We start from the raw sequence: 23,891 nt of genomic DNA, 5'->3' as shown, positions 1-23,891 counted from the left end.
ATAAAAACATATAACAAGTGTCAAAGAGTAAAATCTATAACTTCCTGAAGTTGATCTTGTCTGTCGTAAAGGTTGATAGGCGATTACAAGATTAGGAGTTCGTTAAAATATCTCATAAAATACATTGAGTGCAATATGTCGGGAGGGTCAAATCTTCTACTCATCACTTAAGATTTGAGACAGTTTACTGTGTTAAAAACACCCGGAACCAATATTTGTGTGATGAGCGCGAGTACCTGTTCTGGGACTGGATGTCAATTTATCTAAATAGATAAGTATGTATATATTAAGAAGTATGTAAGTATGTTTATCAGTTATTTGGTCACCATATCAAATGACTGTGTGTGAGTTATTGTGGATCAAATGAGAAAGTAAAAGCTTCAGGACCAGTTCAGCATCAGGTAGGTCTAGAAGGAGGTAGTTGTGTACCTGGAAGCCGCCGGAGGGCAGCTGCGAGCAGCCCGTGGTGAACTGCAGCAGGCGCGCGCGCTCCTCCGTGCTGAAGTTGGCGAGCGCCGCCCAGAACCAGCTCAGCAGGCGCTCCCACTCGCGCCCCGACCCCGACACCAGCGCGTGGGCGCGCCAGTCCGCCACCGACACCTCGCCCGTGCCGCAGACTAGTAGCTGAGGGACGGAGACGGAGGAATTATGTGTCAATTGTTGGTAGGTCTCGTCCAAACCGGCCAAACTCGCTATGACCTAGTGTGATACTCTCGATAAATCGTCAACGTGCGAAATATTTTTGGTAAATCTGATGTCTTTTGTAGAGATCTTAGGTCAAAGTATATATTGTTCGGTACGACGTAAGTTAGTAATTCACAAAGCGATTTGCATGTTTTTATACAAGTGTTGAGTCGTTGACTCAATGCTCTATATACGAGTCATCGCGGAGGGAATGCGGTGATCGGAGCGACAACCGTTGTATCATCGCAGCGCGCCAGCGCCCCGCAGATCTGCCGCTCCTCTGTGCCTGACAGACAGCGAGAACGACCGTACGCGCTCGCGTATCCTATCACACATTTTGTTTCTCAGTCTTTTAAAGCTAATAAACGCGTATTTCATCTTATTCAGTCCACTCATTTCAACCCGTAGTTGTCATAATTCTACAGGGATACAACTCAACAATAAGGAATCGATCGAAAAATCAATATAGTACTGCTTCCGTGGCGCAGTGGTTTAGGTCACCACGCCGCAACCATTGCTTCGGGAGGTCGTGGGTTCGATTCCCACACGGGACAATTATTTGTGCGATCCACAAATAATTGTTTCGGGTCTGGTTGTGCTTTGTGTCCGTTGCTTGTATGTTTGTTAAAAAGTCCCCGCGACACAAGAGCAATTCTTAGTGCGGGAGTTGTCAAAAAAAAAACGAAAACGAAAACGAAAAACTGCATTAGCTTAGAGTTAAAACATAAATTGGCAGAAAGTGATTTAGAACGATGGACTGCTATGAAGTATTTGTATGACTAGAAGTTAGAGTGCTGAAAACTGTGTAGCTACTAAAGATACAGTCGTTATGTACAAGAGCGCGTACCTCGAGCTCGTTCTCGTCGAAGATGGCGAGCAGGTTGTCGGGCACGAGCAGCGTGAGGCCCCGCAGGAAGGCGTCGGTCTCGGGCCGCACGCGGGCGGCGAGGCGCCACTGTGTAGTGTGTAGTGTGTAGTGTGTAGTGTGTAGCTACTAAAGATACAGTCGTTATGTACAAGAGCGCGTACCTCGAGCTCGTTCTCGTCGAAGATGGCGAGCAGGTTGTCGGGCACGAGCAGCGTGAGGCCCCGCAGGAAGGCGTCGGTCTCGGGCCGCACGCGGGCGGCGAGGCGCCACTGTGTAGTGTGTAGTGTGTAGTGTGTAGTGTGTAGCTACTAAAGATACAGTCGTTATGTACAAGAGCGCGTACCTCGAGCTCGTTCTCGTCGAAGATGGCGAGCAGGTTGTCGGGCACGAGCAGCGTGAGGCCCCGCAGGAAGGCGTCGGTCTCGGGCCGCACGCGGGCGGCGAGGCGCCACTGTGTAGTGTGTAGTGTGTAGTGTGTAGTGTGTAGCTACTAAAGATACAGTCGTTATGTACAAGAGCGCGTACCTCGAGCTCGTTCTCGTCGAAGATGGCGAGCAGGTTGTCGGGCACGAGCAGCGTGAGGCCCCGCAGGAAGGCGTCGGTCTCGGGCCGCACGCGGGCGGCGAGGCGCCACTGTGTAGTGTGTAGTGTGTAGTGTGTAGTGTGTAGCTACTAAAGATACAGTCGTTATGTACAAGAGCGCGTACCTCGAGCTCGTTCTCGTCGAAGATGGCGAGCAGGTTGTCGGGCACGAGCAGCGTGAGGCCCCGCAGGAAGGCGTCGGTCTCGGGCCGCACGCGGGCGGCGAGGCGCCACTGTGTAGTGTGTAGTGTGTAGTGTGTAGTGTGTAGCTACTAAAGATACAGTCGTTATGTACAAGAGCGCGTACCTCGAGCTCGTTCTCGTCGAAGATGGCGAGCAGGTTGTCGGGCACGAGCAGCGTGAGGCCCCGCAGGAAGGCGTCGGTCTCGGGCCGCACGCGGGCGGCGAGGCGCCACTGTGTAGTGTGTAGTGTGTAGTGTGTAGTGTGTAGCTACTAAAGATACAGTCGTTATGTACAAGAGCGCGTACCTCGAGCTCGTTCTCGTCGAAGATGGCGAGCAGGTTGTCGGGCACGAGCAGCGTGAGGCCCCGCAGGAAGGCGTCGGTCTCGGGCCGCACGCGGGCGGCGAGGCGCCACTGTGCCAGCGCGTCCAGGTACGAGATCTTGCTGCTGTTGCGGACCTAAGGGGAGGAGCGAATAGGTCAACTTCTGCGATACATAAAACTTTCGCACGTCTGAACGTATACGTTTAATGGGAACAACATATTTATATTGGCTCAGCCTTTGTTCCAAACTTTGTTGGAGTCGGCTTCCAGTCTCACCGGACGCAGCTGGATACCATTGTTTTACATGGAGCGACTGCCTATCTGACCTCCACAACCCAATACCTGGGTTATAACACGATACCCTTTCGGTAGGACTGGTTGTCAGACTTTCAAGCTTCTGACTACTGTTATCGACTGTCAAAGATCTTCGTTAATGACAGCCGGGACCCACAATTTAACGTGCCTTCCGAAACACGGAGAAACTCGATATGTATAAGATGGTCACCCATACACAGAACAACCTCGGCAAGCACATCTTAACCCCAAAGATCGATCCGCGCGGCTGTTGTTAACTAAGCCACGAGCTCAACGAACACGAAGCACGAATATACGCTCACAATAAAAAAAAATCCTAGAAATCCTACTTTTGCTTTTTTATATTTTATGTATAAAATATTTAAAATAAGCACAAAATACAACATAATTCAAGCCCAAATTATCAACGGCAGAGTAAAAAAAACTGTCTTGAGGAATATTATATCACAACAACCGGTTTGGAGATCAGGAGGATTTGGGACCACTTTATATATGAGCCATTTACCACTACGACAAAGGGGAATGCCCACTCTTCACACTCTCCCAGGCCCAAGATGGACATCAAATATTTAAAAAAAAGTTGTGTTTTAATATCTTAATCCGAAATCTGAAAAATAAATTCAAGTTGCCGCCACTATTTTTAAAATGTTTTAAAACAACATAACATTTTGAGGTTAATTTTCTATGAGAAAAGTGTTAGACTATATCATAAGGTTCTCCTTTGTGAAATGCTTAATTATTTTTTTGATTATGATCTTTTTCTTCTTCTGTCGTGTCAACGACAACCATGGTAATACCTAAACAATTGTTGACCAGAACCTCAACTTCCAGACAGGCCATTGCCGGTCGTGTCCAGGCGGAAGGTGCTCGGCTGGCTGTATAAAGTCAGATGGAGGTGGATGCCTTTCACGCCAGAGCTTCAGCCTTGTTTCCCTTGGGTGGCAGTTGATGGGTTCGGTATGTTGTAGGGAACTTTTGCGGCTCTTGAGACGGGCTTCGGGCAAGTTGTGGTTATAAAGCGGATGGCGCGAGTCATTTTCCTGCGCTAATTTTTCACACAGGCAGCCTCCCGTCTGACGCAAGGTGGAGCAACAGCCGCCAGGGGGTATATTTTGACTAATGGTGTTGGCTTAAGACACCCTGTAATTATGCGACAGGTCTCGTTCAACGCAGTATCAACTTCTTTCGAGTGTGCAGATCGGTGCCACACTGAGAAGGCGTACTCGCCTGCTGAGAAGGATAGTGCAAGCCCTGTTGAACGGAGAACTTGCGGGGCTGCTCCCCATGTGGTGGTTGTGAGCCGGCGGAGTATATTATTCCTTGTGTTTACTTAAAGCTTGACACTATTGCAATGTGCTCTATACGTCAGTGATCTGTCTAATTTTATCCCAAGGTATCGCGGGTAAGGGCAGTGTTCTATTGGCATGCCTCGCCAAGCAAGTTTAAGTGAGCGGTTGGCTTGATGATTTTGGAGGTGGAAGGCACAAGACTGTGTTTTTGACGGGTTGGGTCTTAGTGAGTTCGCGTCATAGTATTGGTCGAGTGCCTCCAAAGCTTCCTGAAGAATATTCTCTGCTTCTACAAGGAACGTGTCTGGGTAGCCAGTGCGAGATCGTCAGCGAAAAGAAAATGTCTAGTGTTCCTTAGTATTGGCTGGTCGTTGGTGTAGATGTTAAATAGTGTCGGAGCCAGCACACTACCCTGCGGAAGGCAATTTTTTTGATTTCGCCACCTACTTGTGTTTTTGTTAAAGGTAAAGGTAAACCTGGAAGCGACGATTACTGAGCATCTCCCTGAGGATGCCTACGAAGCCTTTGTCGTTAGTCATATCCTCGACTTTAGCCAGTAGGCGTTTGGTATTGACAGTATCGTATGCTGCCGACAGGTCAACAAATACGACACCTGTAATGTTGTGGCATTCGTACCTATCCTCAATGAGCTGCGTCAGTTTCAAGGTCTGATTGGTGCATGATTTTCCGGGTCTAAAACCGGCCTGTTCTGGTATTAATTTAGGGTCTATTACTGCTGTTAGACGGTTTAAAGGAGCCTTTCGAAAAGTTTGAAGGTATGGCACAACAAAGATATAGGACGATCATTTGATTATGATAAAATAGGTGTTTACGCCAGTCATTTGGTGAAAAAATAAGGGGTTACCTGGAAAGTTTTCCGGGAGTTTTGAAAATTGGTGAATTTATAGATTTTGGTATGCTCTTTTCGAATTTCAACTTTGCCACCTCGTACCCCCACCGCTCGCGCCGCCATTTTGAAAAAATGGCGCCTAAAAACGGTTTTTTGTGGAATATCTCCTTTCCGACGCATTTTACGAACAAAATATTTATGTACAATAAATAAATAAATAAATTTAACCCATTACTGTCCCACTGCTGGGCAAGGGTCTCCTCCCGTAATGAGGGAGGGTTTAGGCCTTGAGTCCACCACGCTGGCCAAGTGCGGGTTGGGGACTTTGCATGCCCTCAATAAATGTATTAAACAAATTTTAGGCATGCAAGGTTTCCTCACGATGTTTTCCTTCACCGTTGGAGCATGTGACAATTATTTCTAATACACACATAACTTCGAAAAGTCATTGGTGTGTTGCCTCGGGTTCGAACCTGCGACCACTTGCGTGGGAGGTGTCAACTTATACCACTCGGCTACCACTGCTCTTACAAAATTAAACTAAAAAAAAATCCCTACAATTTAGGTATGTATTAATATTTTTTTTCATAAAATCAGTAGTTTTTGGCGTACGAGCGCCACAAAGTACGATGATGACGCCACAAAGTATGATCTTTCAAAGACCAATTATAAATTATAAATTCACCAATTTTCAAAACTCCCGGAAAACTTTCCAGGTAAAATTACCAAATGATTGGACTAGTTTGCGCGTTTCTAATATAGGTAGATTATTCAATTGCGTTTATTGCCGTCATTGTATAAAACGTTATCGACCGGTATCCAAAATCGAATGCAGTCGTGATCCTTGATGCGAGCCAAAGTTGTCGTTGAAAGTGAGAACAAAATTCGTAAAACACAGCAAAGGTCGTTGGTAAAAATCCGAATCAAGTCCATATAACAAAAGCAAGTCGTAGTAAAAGAAATCGAAGAAAAATCTAAACAGCATCCACATTGAGCGTAAACAACAAGTGAAATGTCAGATGCAATTCAGTGTTGTCAGTATAACAAAAAAATTCTAACATTAAATTGATTTATCGATTTCTTTTTCATATAAGAATCGATACTTCTTATTTCTTTTTTTACTATAACGCATCTAGTTAGTTATAATTATGTTAAATTTTAGTTGGTTTTATATTACAACTAGCTGACCCGCGCAACTTCGCTTGCGTCACCTAAGAGAATAAGTCAAAATTTTCCCCGTTTTTGTAACATTTTTCGTTGCTACTCCGCTCCTAATGACCGTACCGTGATGTTATATAGCCTATAGCCTTCCTCGATATATGGGCTATCTAACACTGAAAGAATTTTTCAAATCAGACCAGTAGTTCCTGAGATTAGCGCGTTCAAATAAACAAACAAACAAACAAACTCTTCATCTTTATTATATTAGTATAGATACCAGTATAGTCCAGTGAAATTACCGGTAAAGTTATTTCATTTATTTATAAACCGATTTAAATCGATCGATAATTGATTATAATTTAATAAGATTTTGAAGTTGGCAATATTTTGCCAGCGTCGTAATCGAAAATGTTCATCATAACTTTTTCAATAATGTTGCTTTTTTTAAAGAATGGAGAATTTTAACAAATTTTAATTATTAGCACTCCATATTCTCTGTTAAAAATAAAAAAATACTAGTGAAAGAATTACTTCGATACGTCAATTAGTTTCCGATTTATAAGTAAAACAAGTTGTAACCGCACGGTGGCGGTGTGATGTCATTGTACACTACGCTCAGTCTGGTTTACACAGTCCTTAATAATAATATTTGCCATTATTACACAACAAAATACTGCGTAAGCTATTATAATTACGGCTGGAGACTTGATATTAAGCGGGACGCGGCTAGCGCGGCGCGGTGTAATATGAAGTCATGCTGTAGCGGGACTCGATATTTTTCGAAACTTTGAGTGCTTGTAAATCAAAACTACTTGGTATTTTTGACTAAAACAAAAACTAGTTTGCATGTACATGTACAGGCTTTACTGAGTTAAAATTTGAAGCGATTTGGCATACCTAGTAACATTCTCGATTCTTGTAGATTATTGTGGCGCTTATTTGCTAGAAAGTAAGTTCATATTTTATTATGCTGCCCACTGGTGGCCTGAAATGGGCATTCCCCTTTAAATTTCCAAATAGTACAACATTTTGGAATTATCGAACTTTACATGTCTCTAAGGATATAATGATAATGTTATAGTACACAATATAAGTACACACGTACCCGTATGGTGCTCCCGTTGGGCACGAGGTCGTGCGTCTCCCTTAGCTTGCCGCCCGCGTCGTACACATCCTCGGCGAAGTACAGCTCCGGCACGGACTCGCCCGCGTCCAGGTCCGTCTCCAGCACGTACTTGATCTTCGACAGGTACAGCTCCGGGTCGTCCTGCTCGAAGTACTGGGAGGGAAATAGCCAGATTTTTATTTGTAACAAAGAAAATGCTGTGTAATACCATCGATTATGTTTGCGTATTTTTACTTTGACGATATAACGAGATTTAAAAATATTTTATTAATTAAATTTAAATTCTTACAATACAATAATATAAATTTTTGAAGTAACTTTTAAAATTATTAACTTTTATAACTCATCTCGAAAGACAAACAGTGACGTTATAAAGAATAAGTGTCATACAAAATTCAAAGTAAAAAATTGCCTTGAAAAAAAGGGACAGAAGGATTTTCATCTCGACTATTTGACGTTTTACGTCTGTCATTTAGGTTAAGCCTATATAAGACTGAATACACATAATCAGGCACAAAGTGGTAAGTGTACTGTAATAATTACCTTATAATGCACCCTAAGTCCGATGATCTGCGCGAGGAAGGAGCGCGTGAGTCGAGCCCGCACCAGCTGGCGGTACGAGCCGCCCAGCGCACTCTCGTACAAGCACTTGCCCACCAGCTTGCCGGCCAGCTCGAAGTGCTTCAACTACAACACACAGACGAAACTGTATAATAAAGAGGAATATTTTATGTCCGAAGGAACATTTTGTAAGAACGTATTAAAACGGAAAGAGCACCTGTACCTTCGTACGATCGTACTCACGAATAAATCTTATAAAAAATGTAAGTAGCAAATTCTGACATTCTGACAATGAACAAAATTAAAGCCGTGCAACACAAATTGATGCTTACGTTTATTTGTTAATCAAAAAGCCACTCCACAGTTATCCACTGTGTAGTAAAGTGAATTTAACGTGTAGACGGCATTGCAAGCTTTTCATGTAACGTTCGTAAGCTGTCCTCACGAAAAATTCACTCGTCTGGACGGGTCTAGTTGTCCCAGTTGTCCCAGTTGTCCCGTGGCGGGACAAGTGACACTGCTTTGGTGCCAGTTGTCCCGTTGCAGAAAAATCACGGGACTAATGGGACAGACGGAAGGGTCAAGACAACTGGTTCCATTGAATTGTTGTGTGACAACAGGTACTTGGTACTTTGGTAAGATGATGAATTGTACGCTTATCTTTGTAAACTTTAAATTCACAAGAAGTTTTTTTTTTACCATTTAGGCTTGTATGGTAAGCAAACTCGCAGAGACCCTTTTAGACAGTTTTAGTATAACAAAGATGTAATGGGACACAATCAGATAACTATTCCTGTGTACACTTTGAGTATTATTACTAAGATATAGGTTTTAATATCTTATGGTTTTACAATTTATCTACACAAGTTTAGTGCATATTCCATTTGAGATATCTACCCTTGTTAAAATGTACTAGTTTGTATAACGTCTGCTATCTTACCAAAGTACCAAGTACCTGTTGTCACACAACAACTCAATGGAACCAGTTGTTTTGACCCTTCCGTCTGTCCCATTAGTCCCGTGATTTTTCTGCAACGGGACAACTGGCACCAAAACAGTGTCACTTGTCCCGCCACGGGACAACTGGGACAAAATAGTGCCACTTGTCCCGTCACGGGACAACTCAACGGGACTAGTGGGATAGACCCGTCTGGACCCGGATTAAGACGGTTAATAAACAGAAATTCAACATTCACAAAATTTGTAAAACTGAAACATGATGTTACCTTGAGATGCGGCGGCCTATCAGGATTAGGATGCACGAGCCCCGTGGGCGAGTCGTGGAAGGACACGAACAGCCCGAACTTGGAGTCGAACAGCTGACCGCACAGCAGAGAGAACCACTCGCGACGCACGCCGCCCCAGTCCACACCTACAACGACAAAGTACATTTTATTTTCGTACAAATTTAATAATGTAACATTTTACTGAAGAAGCGACCTCCTAACCGCACACCATATTAACTAGATTTTCGAAACTTCATAAATGACATCAATCTATACAAAGAAGATAAAATAAATTGTTACCACAAAAGGCACCTCCATAATAAATAGTATGTTGAGTGAAGGAAAATAGCCACACGTACTAATTTTTACAAGCTACATCATAATAATATATTGTTATGTTATTGCAACAGTTAAACATCAGTCCAAGATTTGGTTCCATCAGGCCAGCTCCTCGTGGAGTACGTACCTTGTTCCCCCTGGAAGGTGACATCGAAGTTCTTGCACCAGTCAGCCACGGTGAAGTGCCTGGTGGCCTTGAGGCTGGTCCGCACCAGCTCGGAGCGCAGCACGCGGATGGCCAGCTTCTCGTGAGGGTGGCGCGAGTGAGCCTTGCGGATCTCACTGTAGAAGAAGTCTTGCTTGTTCTGCAGACACACAGAGGTATGCACTATGTAGTTTATTACTTTAACAAGTATCAAAGAGACAGTGGCGTTATAATATGCCACAAGCTCCCGGTTAGACAGTGCCCCTGAACTAAGTAAGTCGTGGGACTCTTAACATATGGTTTTGCTAAGACACCCCAGGGTAGTGAGAACCAATATCATAGTGAAAATTTGTAAGTTTACTGTCCCAATCAAAGCAATTCCCATGCCTACACAATTATTCAAGGCCGCTCCTGAAAATTTAAATTGTGGTATCCTTATTTGCATAGAAAAAAAGAAAGATACAAAGTCCTTCATAAATTTATAACAAAGTCTCCATCAAGCTGTAAAGCCAGTACATCCATACCTTGAAAGAGTCTTCTCCGCCACAGTTAGCAATGAGTAGCTGCGTGAAGGTGGCTGCGATGAGGTCCCGCTCGGCGGAGACCAGCTCCAACTGCGGCTGAACTCCGTCCTCCAGGGTGAACTCGCCGCCCGGCCCTGAGCCTATGGGGGTCGGCTTCAGGATCAACTGGAGAAAGAAGAAAGAAGAAAATTTTGTTAGATTTATTCTTATTTGCAGTTTTAACAAGGTAAGAATTGTTTATTAGCAATTTTGGATTGCGACTACGTTTGCCGGATTATCTAAAAAATTTTGACGAACAATGTGCATGAGAGCTCGGGGTGTCCAAATCGGTCAGATTAAGAAAAAAAAACTCAATTTTTTTGAAACATTAACATTTATTAACCAATATTAAATATGAACTTTGCAAATTTATTTATTTATATATTTTAAATGTCCTGTGGTAATATTTGCTTACTGTTTTCAGTGAGACATGCATGTACTGAAACAATATTTTATTAAGATCTAGTAACCATATTTCAATCAAATATTTTATACATATTTTACCTTGGTAGAAGGACAGAGCCTGAAGCTAGTGATCCTCTTCGGTATGAACTTGAAGATGTAATCCTTGAGGGTGAGCTGCTTGGGGCTGATGCAGCACAGCACGCGGCGCGGCTTGCCCGACACCAGGCGCGCCTCGTAGCAGATGTTGTGGCGCTTCGACGAGATGTTGCGCTGCACTGTCGCTGTGTCGCTTGCTAAATGAAGCAACATTCGACAGATCGTGAGAGACCATAAAGTTTCAGACTTAAGCCCTTCTCCCATTACGATACGCCCGCGCGACTCTAGTTTCGGAGACTAGTCGCCACGAAGTATCTCACATACATTTGTATGGAGACTACCAGTATCGTAATGTGAGAGTCTCCATACAAATGTATGTGAGATACTTCGTGGCGACTAGTCTCCGAGACCAGAGTCGCGCGGGCGTATCGTAATGGGAGAAGGGCTTAAGTCTGAAACTTTACGGCAAGTGTTGTTACTAAATAAGGAAGAAATTTTCTGCTACTCCGTTCTTAATGGTTAATAAAATAATTTTTTTTATTAAGAACGGAGTAGCTATCGAGAAATTTGTATGAAAAATTTATCAGCAGTTTACTTTTCAGACAATATAAGAAAAACAAATTCTGAATGTTATTTTTTATTAAGATGTATATAAAAAGTACTGCAATTTTTGAAAGAGGGAGGAGGTAGTCCAGAATACTAAAACATAACACAAAAGAGGAGAGCGTTGATAAAAAATCGCAATAAAAACCATCACATTATGAAACACTGACTGTAGAAAGGAAGTACGACCTAAAATTCATACAGTTACAAAAAAAATATATTATTATCATCTTACCTGTGAGCACGATACAGTCAAACTCTCCATTATGCAGCAGCACATCGTCGTAGAACACGGCAGCGCGGTACACGCCGGCGCGCTCGAAGCACAGCGCCAGGATCACGCGCTGGTTCACGCTGTCGTACGAGAACGTGGCTGACGACGACAGCGCCTCGTCCACCTCCGCGCCCAGCGGGTTCAGCTTGATGGAGAAGCCCTGTGAGACATATTATGATGAATTTGTTGTATTTAGTAGCTTATTAGCTTTTGCCCGTGACTTCTTCCGCGTAGTGTACTTAGGACAGAATTTTCATACAAACTTTCTTTCCCTATTTTAAATATTTGGTTTTTGGGCTGTGCGTTGATAGATTACTATGTAGATCAGTAATTTGAGTCAGTCAGTTACTTTTGAGTTATATTATACTATATTTTTGTATATTAATATGAATGTGGTCTTTTCTTCTGTAATCATAGCGAAATATAAGTACGATCAAAAGTGTGTCATGCTTTTGTTTACTGAGCAAAGATGTAAGTGGTTCTCGTTAGGTCTAATCCTGAAATGAAATGGGCACACAATACTGATGAGCTGATGTGTTTTGTTCTAAGTTCTGCCATATCTTCGACTATTGTTTCAGCGGTCGACTGTCAAGTTACGTGTGGTGTTCTCACCCGCGGCGGGTCCTGGTCGGCGGCTTGGAGCGGCGCGGGGTTGTCGTAGTGGTCGCGCGGGTGGATGTGCAGCGCGCGCGCGTGGCCCGCGGCCCACACCAGCGCGGCGTGCGCGCGCCCCACGCGCGAGCGCCGCGCCTCCACGCGCCCCGCCGAGAACCACTTGCGGAACGGAGACCCGCTCACTGACACCGCGCCTGACACGTGTATAAATATATAAAATAAAATAAACCCATTAATGTCCCGCTGCTAGACAAGAGTCTCCTTCCATGATGAGGAAGAGGTTAGCTCTGAGTCCACCACGCTGGCGAAGTGCGGGTCGGGGATTTTGCATACCATCAAGAACTGTTCTAAAGAACTGTCAGGCATGCTAGGTTGCATCACGATGTTTTCCTTCACCGTTGGCACAAGTAATAATTATTTGTGTGTTGCCTCGGGTTCGAACCTGCAACCACTTGTATGAGAAGTACCAACTCATACCACTCGGCTGTAGAGCACATATACCACTGTCTAACACCTAACGCGTTCAAAATTATACAGCTGCCGCCCGCCAACAATTATTTTCTTGTCAAGTGTACACAATCACGTGCGTGCACGTATACACTCGCGTGCACGTATACGCAATACACGAAAATTTCTGAGAATTTTGTACTATTCAAAACAACGACACAAAAATATATATATATAAATAGAATACGAGAATTAACGCAAACACGCACGTTAATTCCCAAATTCACACAGTAAACATGCAACGCGAGAGTTTAAAAATAATGAATAAACAGCAAGTGTCTAATATTAACTTAAATAAATAGTAGTAGGTATATAACTTACCGATCATAATAGATATAATATAGACGCCGGCGGTCCGCACTGTGAACTTGACGCGCGCCGTGTTCGCCTGCGCCGGGTCGCCTGACCCCAGCTCTATGACGGCTGTCACCTGCGAGGAACAACACCAGCTCAAGGGTTTATGCAATGTGTTTCTCTCGGGATTTTCACGGCTAGATTACTACATAGGCTAAGTACTATCTGACAATTGATATCCTTCCAAGTAATTATTCGATATGAAACTATTTCCCGATTGTCATTTTCAAAGATCTTTGACAGTCGTTACCAGCAGTCTGAAGCTTGAAAGTCTGACAACCAGTCTTAGAAAGGGGTATCGTGATATAACCCACGTAACTGGGCTGCAGAGGTCCAATAGGCGGTCGCTCCAAAATACTAGTATCCTGCTGTATCCGGTGAGACTGGAAGCCTATACCAACGTAGTTGAAAGAAAGGCTGGTGTGATGTTACTTTTTCACAAAAAAACATTTGAAGTAAAGTAAATTTCTAATACACACAGCATTCAAATTTAAAAAAAGATATGCACCAAGAAGTCAAAACGAAAATTTTGTTAGAATAGTCGTATTTCCGTCTTCTTTCTCCTAAAGTAACTAACACAGTACCTTTCGAGTGCCATGTGATATGGAGACAGTGAGTTCGTCGGTGTCACAGATGGGGTAGGGCTGTCCGTTGCGCTGGAAGCAGTGCACGGTGAAGCACATGGTCTCGCCCACCGCCTGAGGCTCCTGCCATCCCCATTCCACCTGGGAGGACATAACTAGGTTTACATACCTATAGAAATAAGATGAAGATCATCAGTTATAAGTTATCATAAGATAAGAGTCCAGTAATGATTTCAATGCGAGAGTAACTCTGTCTGTCTAAAAGATTTATTGTTTTCACTAAAAGGATGAACTATTACAGTTTACATAAAATTGAGACTGCCGATTTCATTACCTGGAAAGGGACAGAGTCCAGTTTATAATTTTGAGACTGCTATAGGACAATACTCAAAATAGTGATATTATAAAAAATGTTTTTTTTGGTTTAGAGTTTTGAATAACAAAGCTGAAACAACTATGTACAGATCAACAATAAATACGCCAAAACGAGGAATTTTACCCACGCATGATACATTAGAAGAATAGATCTCATACTCAGTCCAATTCTACTCATGTGTATAATTAGTAATAATAATCTTTTTCTCATTGCCACAACTGGTCTTGTGGCAATCTCATCCCCGAACAACCTAATGTCTTCCATCCTACTTAATCCCAAACGTCCCATACGAGAAGATACCATTACAAGAGTTTCACAATTATATCAACTTACTCTACAGCTGGGCGGGTGAAGGTACTTCCCGGTGACGTACTGCAACAGGGAGTGCTTGGCTTCAGGCGCGAGGGACGGCTGCGTCATCGCCGCCAGCGTCACCAGCCCGCACACCGACACTGACACTATCAGCATACCACCTGCGATGATAGCTACCACTTAGAGATGTGTTATAGGTATCCTATAGCCAAAACTTTGTCCCATTGAAATGACTATAAGGGTCTTTTTTTACTGTATTCAGTAATATAAATTTACATGATGCACTTTTCAATGCAATAAAATAATATCCTGTGCAACGACTTTACAAAACTGAAAAATTGTGGACCAGGAACAATTCCAGTCTTATCAAAATAATATTCGTGGATCACGACAAACTTGTGTTACTTGTTAAATTGGAATACAGTACAAGTAATACGATTTCTTTATCCATTACATTACCCACGCTACACGGAATGGGACGAAGCTGAAATTAATCCGTTTATGACCTATCTTCAGACAATTTTATTCATAAGCACACCTTTGACTTTTAGAATCTTGTGGTAAAACTTTTAATTTGTTCCTCAAGTCAAATATATCAGAGAGGTCATACCCCAGGTCCAAGCGTCCTGATGCTTGCTGCTCTTGACGACGGCGCTCCAGAGGTCGGCCTTGAGGGTCTGCAGCGCCTCCTTGCCGGTGGGCAGGCTCTGGCGCGCGGCCGACCACGCGCTGAGGTCCTTGGCGTCGAGCACGTGGTGCGCCGTCGTGTCCTCCAGCCAGTACACGTCCTCCAGGGAGGACACATCGAGGCTGAGCAGTCTGTAGACAATGGAGATTATCACTTTAAGTCATGTATGTTTAAGTCTTTCAGAAAGAAAGAGCGTAGAATTGGCCTATTTTCATGCCAGTTCTTCTTACTGATTGTATCTTCGTATTATTAACTCTGTCAATATTTGACCTAAACTAAAAATGAATAATTAGCATTTCGTTTGATATAAAAAAGTGAGTTAACACAAAGTGTATTAACTCACTTTTTACTTTCCAATGACAACGTGAATCGTTATATTTGACCTTTCAAATAACTTCAACGTGACGACTTATTTATATCGAAGTTGGGTAATTTTAACTTCAATAAATTGGGTAATTTTTCGGAATACTTTAATCTTAGTTGCTAATTTCCGACGGGACACAATAGAATATAACAAAATTTGTAGCACAGTGACATGTAGATAGTTAAAAAAAAATTAAATACACGAGAGCAATAAGGCAAAAAAAACGATTTTATAGATACATAAATGTTTCTATGAGCATTCAGTATGAACAAGGGTAAAACAAAACAAGGATAACTAGCGAAATAAATAGCCGTATCATTTCACGCTTGTGCAACGCAGAACTGCGTTGAAAACGAGCAGGAAAACCTTCCCTAAACATCCCATGATACATTATCTAAGCTGGCGGAAAATTACAATCAATCCACGTATGACCTCTGTTCAAGCTCCATTTGATCACCCTACCCGGAGTTTCATGGCAATGCTTTATGGTTCTAGCGGATTGTAAGCAAGACTCAGAAGCGTGAAGAACTGTAGACTTGTAGCAAATATTTAAGTTAGATCGTAGAGGTGAAAGGTCAAACAAATATTGTATTATGTGAATAGGGAAGTTTGTAAAGATCGTATAAAGTGGCATTCTTTGTTATCTGCCTACACCTCTGGGAAAAGGGCGTAGTTTTATGCAAGTAGGTTTGGCGTCAGCATAGAACATTGAGCGAAATCGTGATTATGCAACCTACTCAGGTTTTAGGCATAGTCATAGTCAGAAAATAGAAATTGATAGATATAACCAAAACCTATGGACAAAATGGCATAAAAAACGAAAACTTAACATTTCTAATTGCTAAAAATAACCTTATTTGCTAGGCATATTAGATGTTTAGATAGAAAGATTATTCCTGTATTATGCACACGCGATAATCGTGAATATAAAGTTATCTTTACCCGGAAAGAAGGTAGGGCGTAGTGACGGTGCGGCCCAAAGGTCCAGGGGTCCAGTTTGACAAACGACCCGCAACCGCACGAGATTAGCAGGGGTTAATGATGTGATCAGAAACACTTGATATATGTACCAGAAGGATTATGGAGGATAATGCTTTTGTTTATGTAATGGATATGGATTTTTAGGATATATGAAAATTGAACAAATTAGTAACTTTTAACAAAATGTTTAATTTTTATAATCTTATCTTTTATAATCTTATATTTAAAAAAATCAGGATACTAAATCCCAACACGATTAAAGCGCAATATTTTGCAAAAATATTTACACATGTAACGTTAAAATTCCATTTTGGGGCATACTCCAAACAAAGATCCGAAAACTATCAGATATCTCAAAAAAACTGTATAGCTCATGTACTGAGTACAGTAGCCTATAATTCTATAACAATAATTAATTCAACAAACTGAAATCTCAATCACAACACAAGTCCATCCATCCATCAATAGTGAGCGGCCATTTGCATAATGTAACAATACCTCTCGTGTCTGAATGCATTAGTGGATTATCTCGCAGTGAAGTGCCAGCTTTAATTCAATCATGCCCGTGCATGTCCCGCCGATTTCGTTAGCCCAATTCCCCGTGTTTCAAATTCAAAGTGTCATTTTTGGCGCGAACGTATTTTTAATGGCGACTTTTACATGTGCCAATTTGGCTTTTGTTTACCTAAGGGAATGAAATTATTTAGGGCCCTGTCTAAAACGTGATGTTTCTAAAAAGGGTATTGTATTTTTTTACATATAGAATTATGTAGCTATATGTAATTTGTTTCGATATTTGTTTATTTAAGTATTTGTATTGACTTTCTTGTTGGTTGATCCGTATTCATTTCAAAAAGTGCTGTTTCTTTAAAATAATCACTAGCTGAATAACCTAATTACTTAATTCAGCCCGTGTTTTACCACTTCTGAATAAATATTGATTAGCTTTTCAGGTGGCATTATACTTATAGTTGTTTACATTTACTAACACTTTACCTATCGGATAGACTATTCGACACTTATATTAGGTCGGGGAAAAAGTCTTTTCGCATTATAGTATGTATGAACTTGTAATAAAATCTTTTTGGCTTCAAGAATCACAAATGAGTACACGGTTCATTAGATTTCTTTCAGTGAGCTTGTGAGGTACCCAAATATCGAGCTTTTTTGTGCAGAATATTTATTACAAGTTCATACATACTATATTGCGAAAAGACTTTTTCCCCGACCTAATACATTGGCCATGAAATTGGCCCTTGACGTTGTTTTTTTTATCAGCTCGCTAACGATCAGATTACATGTTAGTTCTAGCTAACAAAATATCGTGTAGTAGTTACAAATAATGCAATATTCACGTAAGACTGCATTTAACCACGGTTGCTAGGCAACCGAGACATCAACACTCATTTATTCTCACCTTGTACAATATTTACAGTCATTTACATAGAAGAAACTCGCCAACAACGTAATTACTGATGTTATGAGGTTTTTACAGGTTTTATTATTCTTTGCTATAATAACATGTTGGCCTAATGATGATATTAGTATATCAACGTAATTTTAAAAAAACATGTTCGGTAATGTAATACTAAATCTTATATCTCACTAGCGGACCCGGCAGACGTTGTCCTGTCTACACGTCTTTAATTTGTAAAAAATAATTAAAAAACATTGTCCAGCGGACAAAATTGTGAATCTAAACCATTCTCAGATCCCCTTGAACACACACAAAAAATTTCATCAAAATCGGGCCAGTCGTTTAAGAGAAGTTCAGTGACATACACACTTACAGAAGAATTATATATATAAAGATATACTATATCTTAAATGGCTACAGTTAGACACCAAAGTTAGAGGTAGAGGTATGTGAAATGCAAGTAGCATTTCACATACCTCTACCTCTAATTGTAGGTAACACACAGGAAGCTTTAATCCCCGGTTTCTGAGGTACATTTAGCGGTAGTTTATCTATTCAATAGCGTTTAAACTCATATAAAAAAACGCTATTGAATAGATAAACTACCGCTAAATGTACCTCAAAAACCGGGGGTAAGTAAATCTAAATAAGCTCTGCGTTCTTCACCTGCAGGCGTCCATTGTTGGCAATCAAGTCAAGTGTGGAAATCAATCTTCTTACTAACAGCCTAAAAGCAAACTTGTGAGTAATAATACACGAACTTTCTAATCAAATAGGTAGGTGATTGTTTCGTAACTTTGAGCTGAGCGTCTTCGTGTTTCGCGGCTACTTCCAAAGCTTTCTGTACCTCGATTCTCTACCAGTATCGACTACCGGCAACCGGCTAGCTAGCGAAATTTTGACATTTAGAATGTATTGCCAAAAAAGTTTTTGCGACGCTCGTCAGAGGCGCTGATCAGATTTTCATACAAAATTTCTCGATGACAGGTCGGTTGTCGGTAGTCGATAGTAGTCGAGAATCGAGCTACAGTTATTGACAATTGGGAAAACAGTAATTAAGGGTTAAAGTTACAACGATATTAAATATTTTGATACAGGCCATTCATTGTTGGCACACACAGGCCATTCTTTGCTGTAAAAAACTTAAAAAATAAATAGGAAGCGTTTAAGACCATAATGTGACGTGTACAAATCGTGAGAGTATAAAATCGTTATTAAATTATCAGTTTTTTTAGCTTGTGACAATTCATTGCTATATAAGCAACCAAACGACAGTAAGCATTCGTTCAGAAGAGAAGAAGCGCATTTCTAGAAACTATATCAAGAGAAATATGTTCGACACTTCACTCTTTTAACTAGTACACACATAATATTATATAATACTAGCTGACCCGGCAAATGTTGTTTTGCCATATAAATAAAAAAAAATAGGGTCACTTAGGGGTATGAAAAATAGATGTTGGTTGATTCTCATAAAAAAATTCATCAAAATCGGTCAAGCCGTTTCAGAGGAGCATGGCAACGAAAACTGTGACGCGAGAATTTTATATATTAGATAAGCCTATATCCTAGTAAATATGAGTGATCCGTCGAAAATCCGAGGCCAGCAATAAACGTGAGCTTCACCACCAGCAAACGCTGCAGTCTCCGCCGTAAATAATCGTATATACCGTTTTATGATCAAATATAAATATCTGTGTTGGTTGACGAAGGCTTTGCCGATAGGCTTAGTTATAACTGGCTGTTGCGTACGAGTTTACTTGTAGTAAATAACAAAAAGGCACTGTTTTTATAAACATTTTTTTAAAATTCGTGAATCTGAAAAGAAAAATGCCTTGATTGAACTAATTCAGAGCCTGGATTTATTATCTAAGTAATTTACATCGTTCCTTAGTTTCGTCTTTAGTACGAACACCTCACTCCTACAAGCTAGTAGGACTACTAGCCCACTCTATTCCTGCCGTGCACACACTAGTCTTTTTGCAGAATCTAAGTATAGGCTGGCCAAGTAGAAGTTTTCAGGCCTTACAGACAATTCACAGAAAATTTATAAAATACTTGCTTTAGTCTATTACAGTTTTCTATACCCAAAATCACAGAAATAATCCCTAATATTCCATGGTGATGAAAGTGCGTAAGTGGTCGGTTACGATGTAGGTTTTACTGCGCGACGTAAAGGGACCGTCACGTTTATATCGCGGCAAATCTTTATTTATTGACGACGCTCAGGGTTGCGCTGATACCAGCCTGTTATGAACATAGAAATGTGGTTTGGTAAACGCAATTTCTTTAAAAAATATAGTTTTGTTTCTATGAACTTTGGAGCTGGTAAAAATAACCCCCAAAACGCATTTAAGTTCATCATAATCGTATGGAAATCGAGGTAAACCCCAATTATAGTTTGCCGCGCTTTATAGCACCGTTTTTTATAAGAATAGTGAAATACATACTTGGCTATTAAAAAGAGTGACCAAACGTTTCTTACTAGCTCTGTTTATTAGCTCGGCTTCCAAACTAGCGGTTTACTTACTGTAACTGCCTAAAACACATACATTCGTACATACATACGCACTCATAGAAAATCGCACCTTTCTCTCATAGAGGTAAAAAGACCAAAGACCGCCACTAATATAAGACGAGAAACGATAAGAGATACAGATAAAAGCTATTATTTACGTAAATCAATAAACAAAAAGCAAAAGCAAAAACAAAAAAAAAACACGTACAACACACAATGCTATAAAAAAGATCTGTAAATAATGATAAATGGTACAGCAACTGCACCAACAGTTTCCCAAACAATATACTCGTAGTATTATAATATTCTTTTTCATGCATTAAATGTAAATGAGAATAATATATGCGAGTTTTATGCAACGTTGTTCATTTATAACGGACGAGGTCGGCCATTGGCGTGAGTTGATTAATATCACGAGCCGCTGTCTGCTGGAACTGCTACACTATAGTATTATTTACATATGAGAAACTTAATTAGAACTTGACCTGGTATTTGCAAAAATGGCGGAAAATTCTTTATCTGTAACTTTAACAGCGATATTTGCTAGCTGTTCACGTGTTAAGCTTTTTTTGAGGAAATAAGTATGTTGTTTGGTAGGGAAACCTTTGCCCAGCAGCTAGAACAAAAGGAGTAAAAAAAAAAGTATCCTATGTTGGTCCAAACTTTCGATTGATTTTGATGAGCTACTTCCAACCATAGTAGTACTGTTCCTTTTAGAGAGGAGAGAGATAATACGTAATAAAAACTGCCACATAGGTAAATAAACCAATAGTTCACGTCGCGTTTCGACCAAAGACTTGCTAGGTGAGGTGCCAAAAAAATTGCAATGTTTATTTCATTTCCTCTTAGCCTTGCTAAGTAATTCTACTGGTGGCGACTTTTTCTCGCTACCGTGCACATCGCTCATGAAAAGTCGCGGTGAAAAATCTCGGAAATATTCGGAAGCGGTCTCAATGCTCCACGTTACATCATTTTATTTCTTGGCTTTAAAACATCAAATAGAAAAATATTATTAAATGAAAACAAGTTTCATAATTTCTTTACATGTCCCAAGGATAGCCAGCAACAGCCAGCGACTGAGATGTGTAAAAGTCCAGGGGAGGGGCAAACTTTGTCCCAGTACTGGGACATTGATAAAGGCTAAATAAAAAACATATAAACATAATATCATAAGTAATACAACTTAGATAGTAGTTTCAAGACAAGCGATTAATCTATGTGACGTCACAAATAACTAGTGACGTCATTAAGCGTCTCAATCTCCGCGTGACAGATCGTAGCTGCTTAGCATAAACAATTACAATTAGGACTGATTGAAATACATCGTCTTGATTAATCACCTCGCGTCACCTCGAGTGTGTGTATGATATAATGTATGTGTGAGATATACGAGAAATTGAAATTTTAGTGACTATACATGTGGACTAGTAAAAAATAACCCTAGCTTTCGATTGTTATTAAAAGCTTAGATATATCTTTGAGAATCGTTTATATTACGTCATATCGTTTCTCTCAATTGATTTTTCACTTGTTCTCATTCCGCATTAATTTTCCTCCACCCATACTTCGTAATCCTTCTGACGTTGTCTTTACGTCCCTGACTAGTAACTTGATCATTAATAAAAGATCACCAACCAGAAATTGATAACAAAAGTTACACAAAATTATTTACAGTTCCGTCAAAATATTCAAATTAGAATTTGATAGCCCCGATACAGGCTGCGCTTAGTGGGGTTGTCATATTATTCATTTTGCTTTATCTACAAAAAAAAGTTTTTTTTTTTTTCATTTCCTATACTTTCATCAAAACCATACCTTATTCCGTAAGGATAGGCAAATATCAGTGATCGCTACTAAAAATCTATACAAAACTTCTTTTGCTTCACATTCTAACAAGGAATCTTCGCAATTTTGCTAAATCTTTCAAGAAGTGACCTCCACTCTTCGTAGTCAAGTATTTATTGATTCAGTTATTATAAATAACTTGAAGTCTATCTCCGAGCAAGAATACCTCGCTGAAGGTATCCAGGTCACCCCGCCAAGTCTTCGCGACCTACATAACTGGAAGCTTTTAGTTATTTCTTATTACCTTTTAATCTCATCTTTAGATATATTTCTATCTATTTTTATGATAATCATTATATACGATAATTTGATTTAGCTAGGACATTGGTGTAATGATTTTATTCGCCTCAATAAAGATTGTTTTTTCATACTTATAATAGGTTTATCGAGATCGCACGCAATTCACAGTTTTCGTGTAGTAGTTTACTACTAAGTGGACATCATTCTATAACAGTGTTATGGCGAAACTTAAATATAAATAATGGGCCCCTTACGTTAATAAGATTCGACTAACAGGTACATAAGAGACAAGAAACCACTTGGTTGAAGAAATTACAAGTTACAATTTTCTTAATTTATTCATTATCAGGCCTTCCTATATCCAACATATTAATGAAAAACACAAGATTACTGCGGTTTTATTGCATTAAATTGCCAATAGATTAGAGTTAATACTACTAACAGCACTAGGTATTATTTTTATGTCATATTTGAAAGAAGAAAAACCCAAAAACCAAATCAAAACATCTGTGAAGATATTGATGCTGTAGGTACTTGAAATTGTGAATGTTGGGAGCAATCCAAGTTTATCTGACGAGCTTCAATATCGATGAGATTTGAACGAGATTGTTGTAGTGTTCGCAGATCTTTGGCACTGATAAAATGTATTGAGAGAAGTCTTTATGAAGCATGCTGACATTTGGAAGAACAGATGAAAATCCATTGACGATGCAATAGTGAATGCAGGTTTATTTGTATCAAAAATGTTGTCTCTTTTCAATAGTTTTCAGTACATGTAGGTGGCTACACCCGCCAAGTGCACGTTAGTAGACTAAACATCCGCTTTAGAACAACAACAGTTTGAAAACCATGGCTAAAAGTGACAATAACTTTATTAAACCAACACATAATATCAAAGGTGTAGTTAGAAGTGTATGAAATACACTCACGTTTCGCCATTAATGATGTTAGTCTCTTCCAATAGGGGCCGAGCCTATCTACTAATTGCTTTACCTGAGGAATATCTAAATATATATAATTCAAACGTGACTGACTGACAAAGTGATTTATCAACGTACAGCCTAAACCACTGGACGGGTCGGGCTGAAATTTGGCATGCAGGAAGATGTTATGACGTAGGCATCGACTAATAAAGGATATTGATCAATTTCACCCCCGAGGGGATGAAAGTTTGTATGAAAATTCTGACCTAAGCCACGCACCGCGCGGACGAAGTCGCGGGCAAAAGCTAGTTCTAATATAAATAAGAAAACATACACCACCGACCACGCCTTCGAGACTGTACAAAGACACTAAACATAGCTTCATAAGAAACCAATCTAGAAAACCTAAAGAAAACTTACACTTCATAATAACATGTCAATCAAAATCAAATCATTAATTAATTTAGGTCAAATATTGGCACTTATGATAATCATTACAATTACTGAATCAACCACCAGCTCGGAAAGGGGATAGAGCCTTATAAGAAGAGCTAGCAAGAAACTCACGATCAC

The 23,891-nt window shown here is 40.4% G+C and overlaps 1 protein-coding gene across 3 annotated transcripts in view; it reads right to left on the bottom strand.

Annotated features, from left to right (window-relative positions):
• Positions 1-23,891, bottom strand: part of LOC142975424 (apoptosis-resistant E3 ubiquitin protein ligase 1) — a 58,121-nt gene that overhangs the window by 5,051 nt on the left and 29,179 nt on the right. For 2 of the 3 annotated variants that reach the window (XM_076118243.1, XM_076118244.1), the window contains exons 3-15: positions 14,953-15,161; positions 14,364-14,503; positions 13,655-13,795; positions 13,038-13,146; positions 12,207-12,403; positions 11,556-11,754; positions 10,721-10,914; positions 10,178-10,342; positions 9,636-9,813; positions 9,170-9,315; positions 7,926-8,069; positions 7,362-7,535; positions 1,540-2,776 (exon numbers count right to left, since the gene is read on the bottom strand). In XM_076118243.1, coding sequence (XP_075974358.1) covers positions 2,240-2,776; positions 7,362-7,535; positions 7,926-8,069; positions 9,170-9,315; positions 9,636-9,813; positions 10,178-10,342; positions 10,721-10,914; positions 11,556-11,754; positions 12,207-12,403; positions 13,038-13,146; positions 13,655-13,795; positions 14,364-14,503; positions 14,953-15,161 — 2,533 coding nt within the window. In that variant the 3' untranslated portion in view covers positions 1,540-2,239. Of the gene's footprint in view, positions 1-429; positions 625-1,539; positions 2,777-7,361; positions 7,536-7,925; positions 8,070-9,169; positions 9,316-9,635; positions 9,814-10,177; positions 10,343-10,720; positions 10,915-11,555; positions 11,755-12,206; positions 12,404-13,037; positions 13,147-13,654; positions 13,796-14,363; positions 14,504-14,952; positions 15,162-23,891 lie in introns of those variants that run through there. The other variant, XM_076118245.1, reaches the window with a different exon arrangement.

The sequence above is a fragment of the Anticarsia gemmatalis genome, chromosome 9 (assembly GCF_050436995.1).
Source record: "Anticarsia gemmatalis isolate Benzon Research Colony breed Stoneville strain chromosome 9, ilAntGemm2 primary, whole genome shotgun sequence".
NCBI classification, from domain to species: domain Eukaryota; kingdom Metazoa; phylum Arthropoda; class Insecta; order Lepidoptera; family Erebidae; genus Anticarsia; species Anticarsia gemmatalis.
This window is presented reverse-complemented; position numbering and strand designations above follow the sequence as displayed.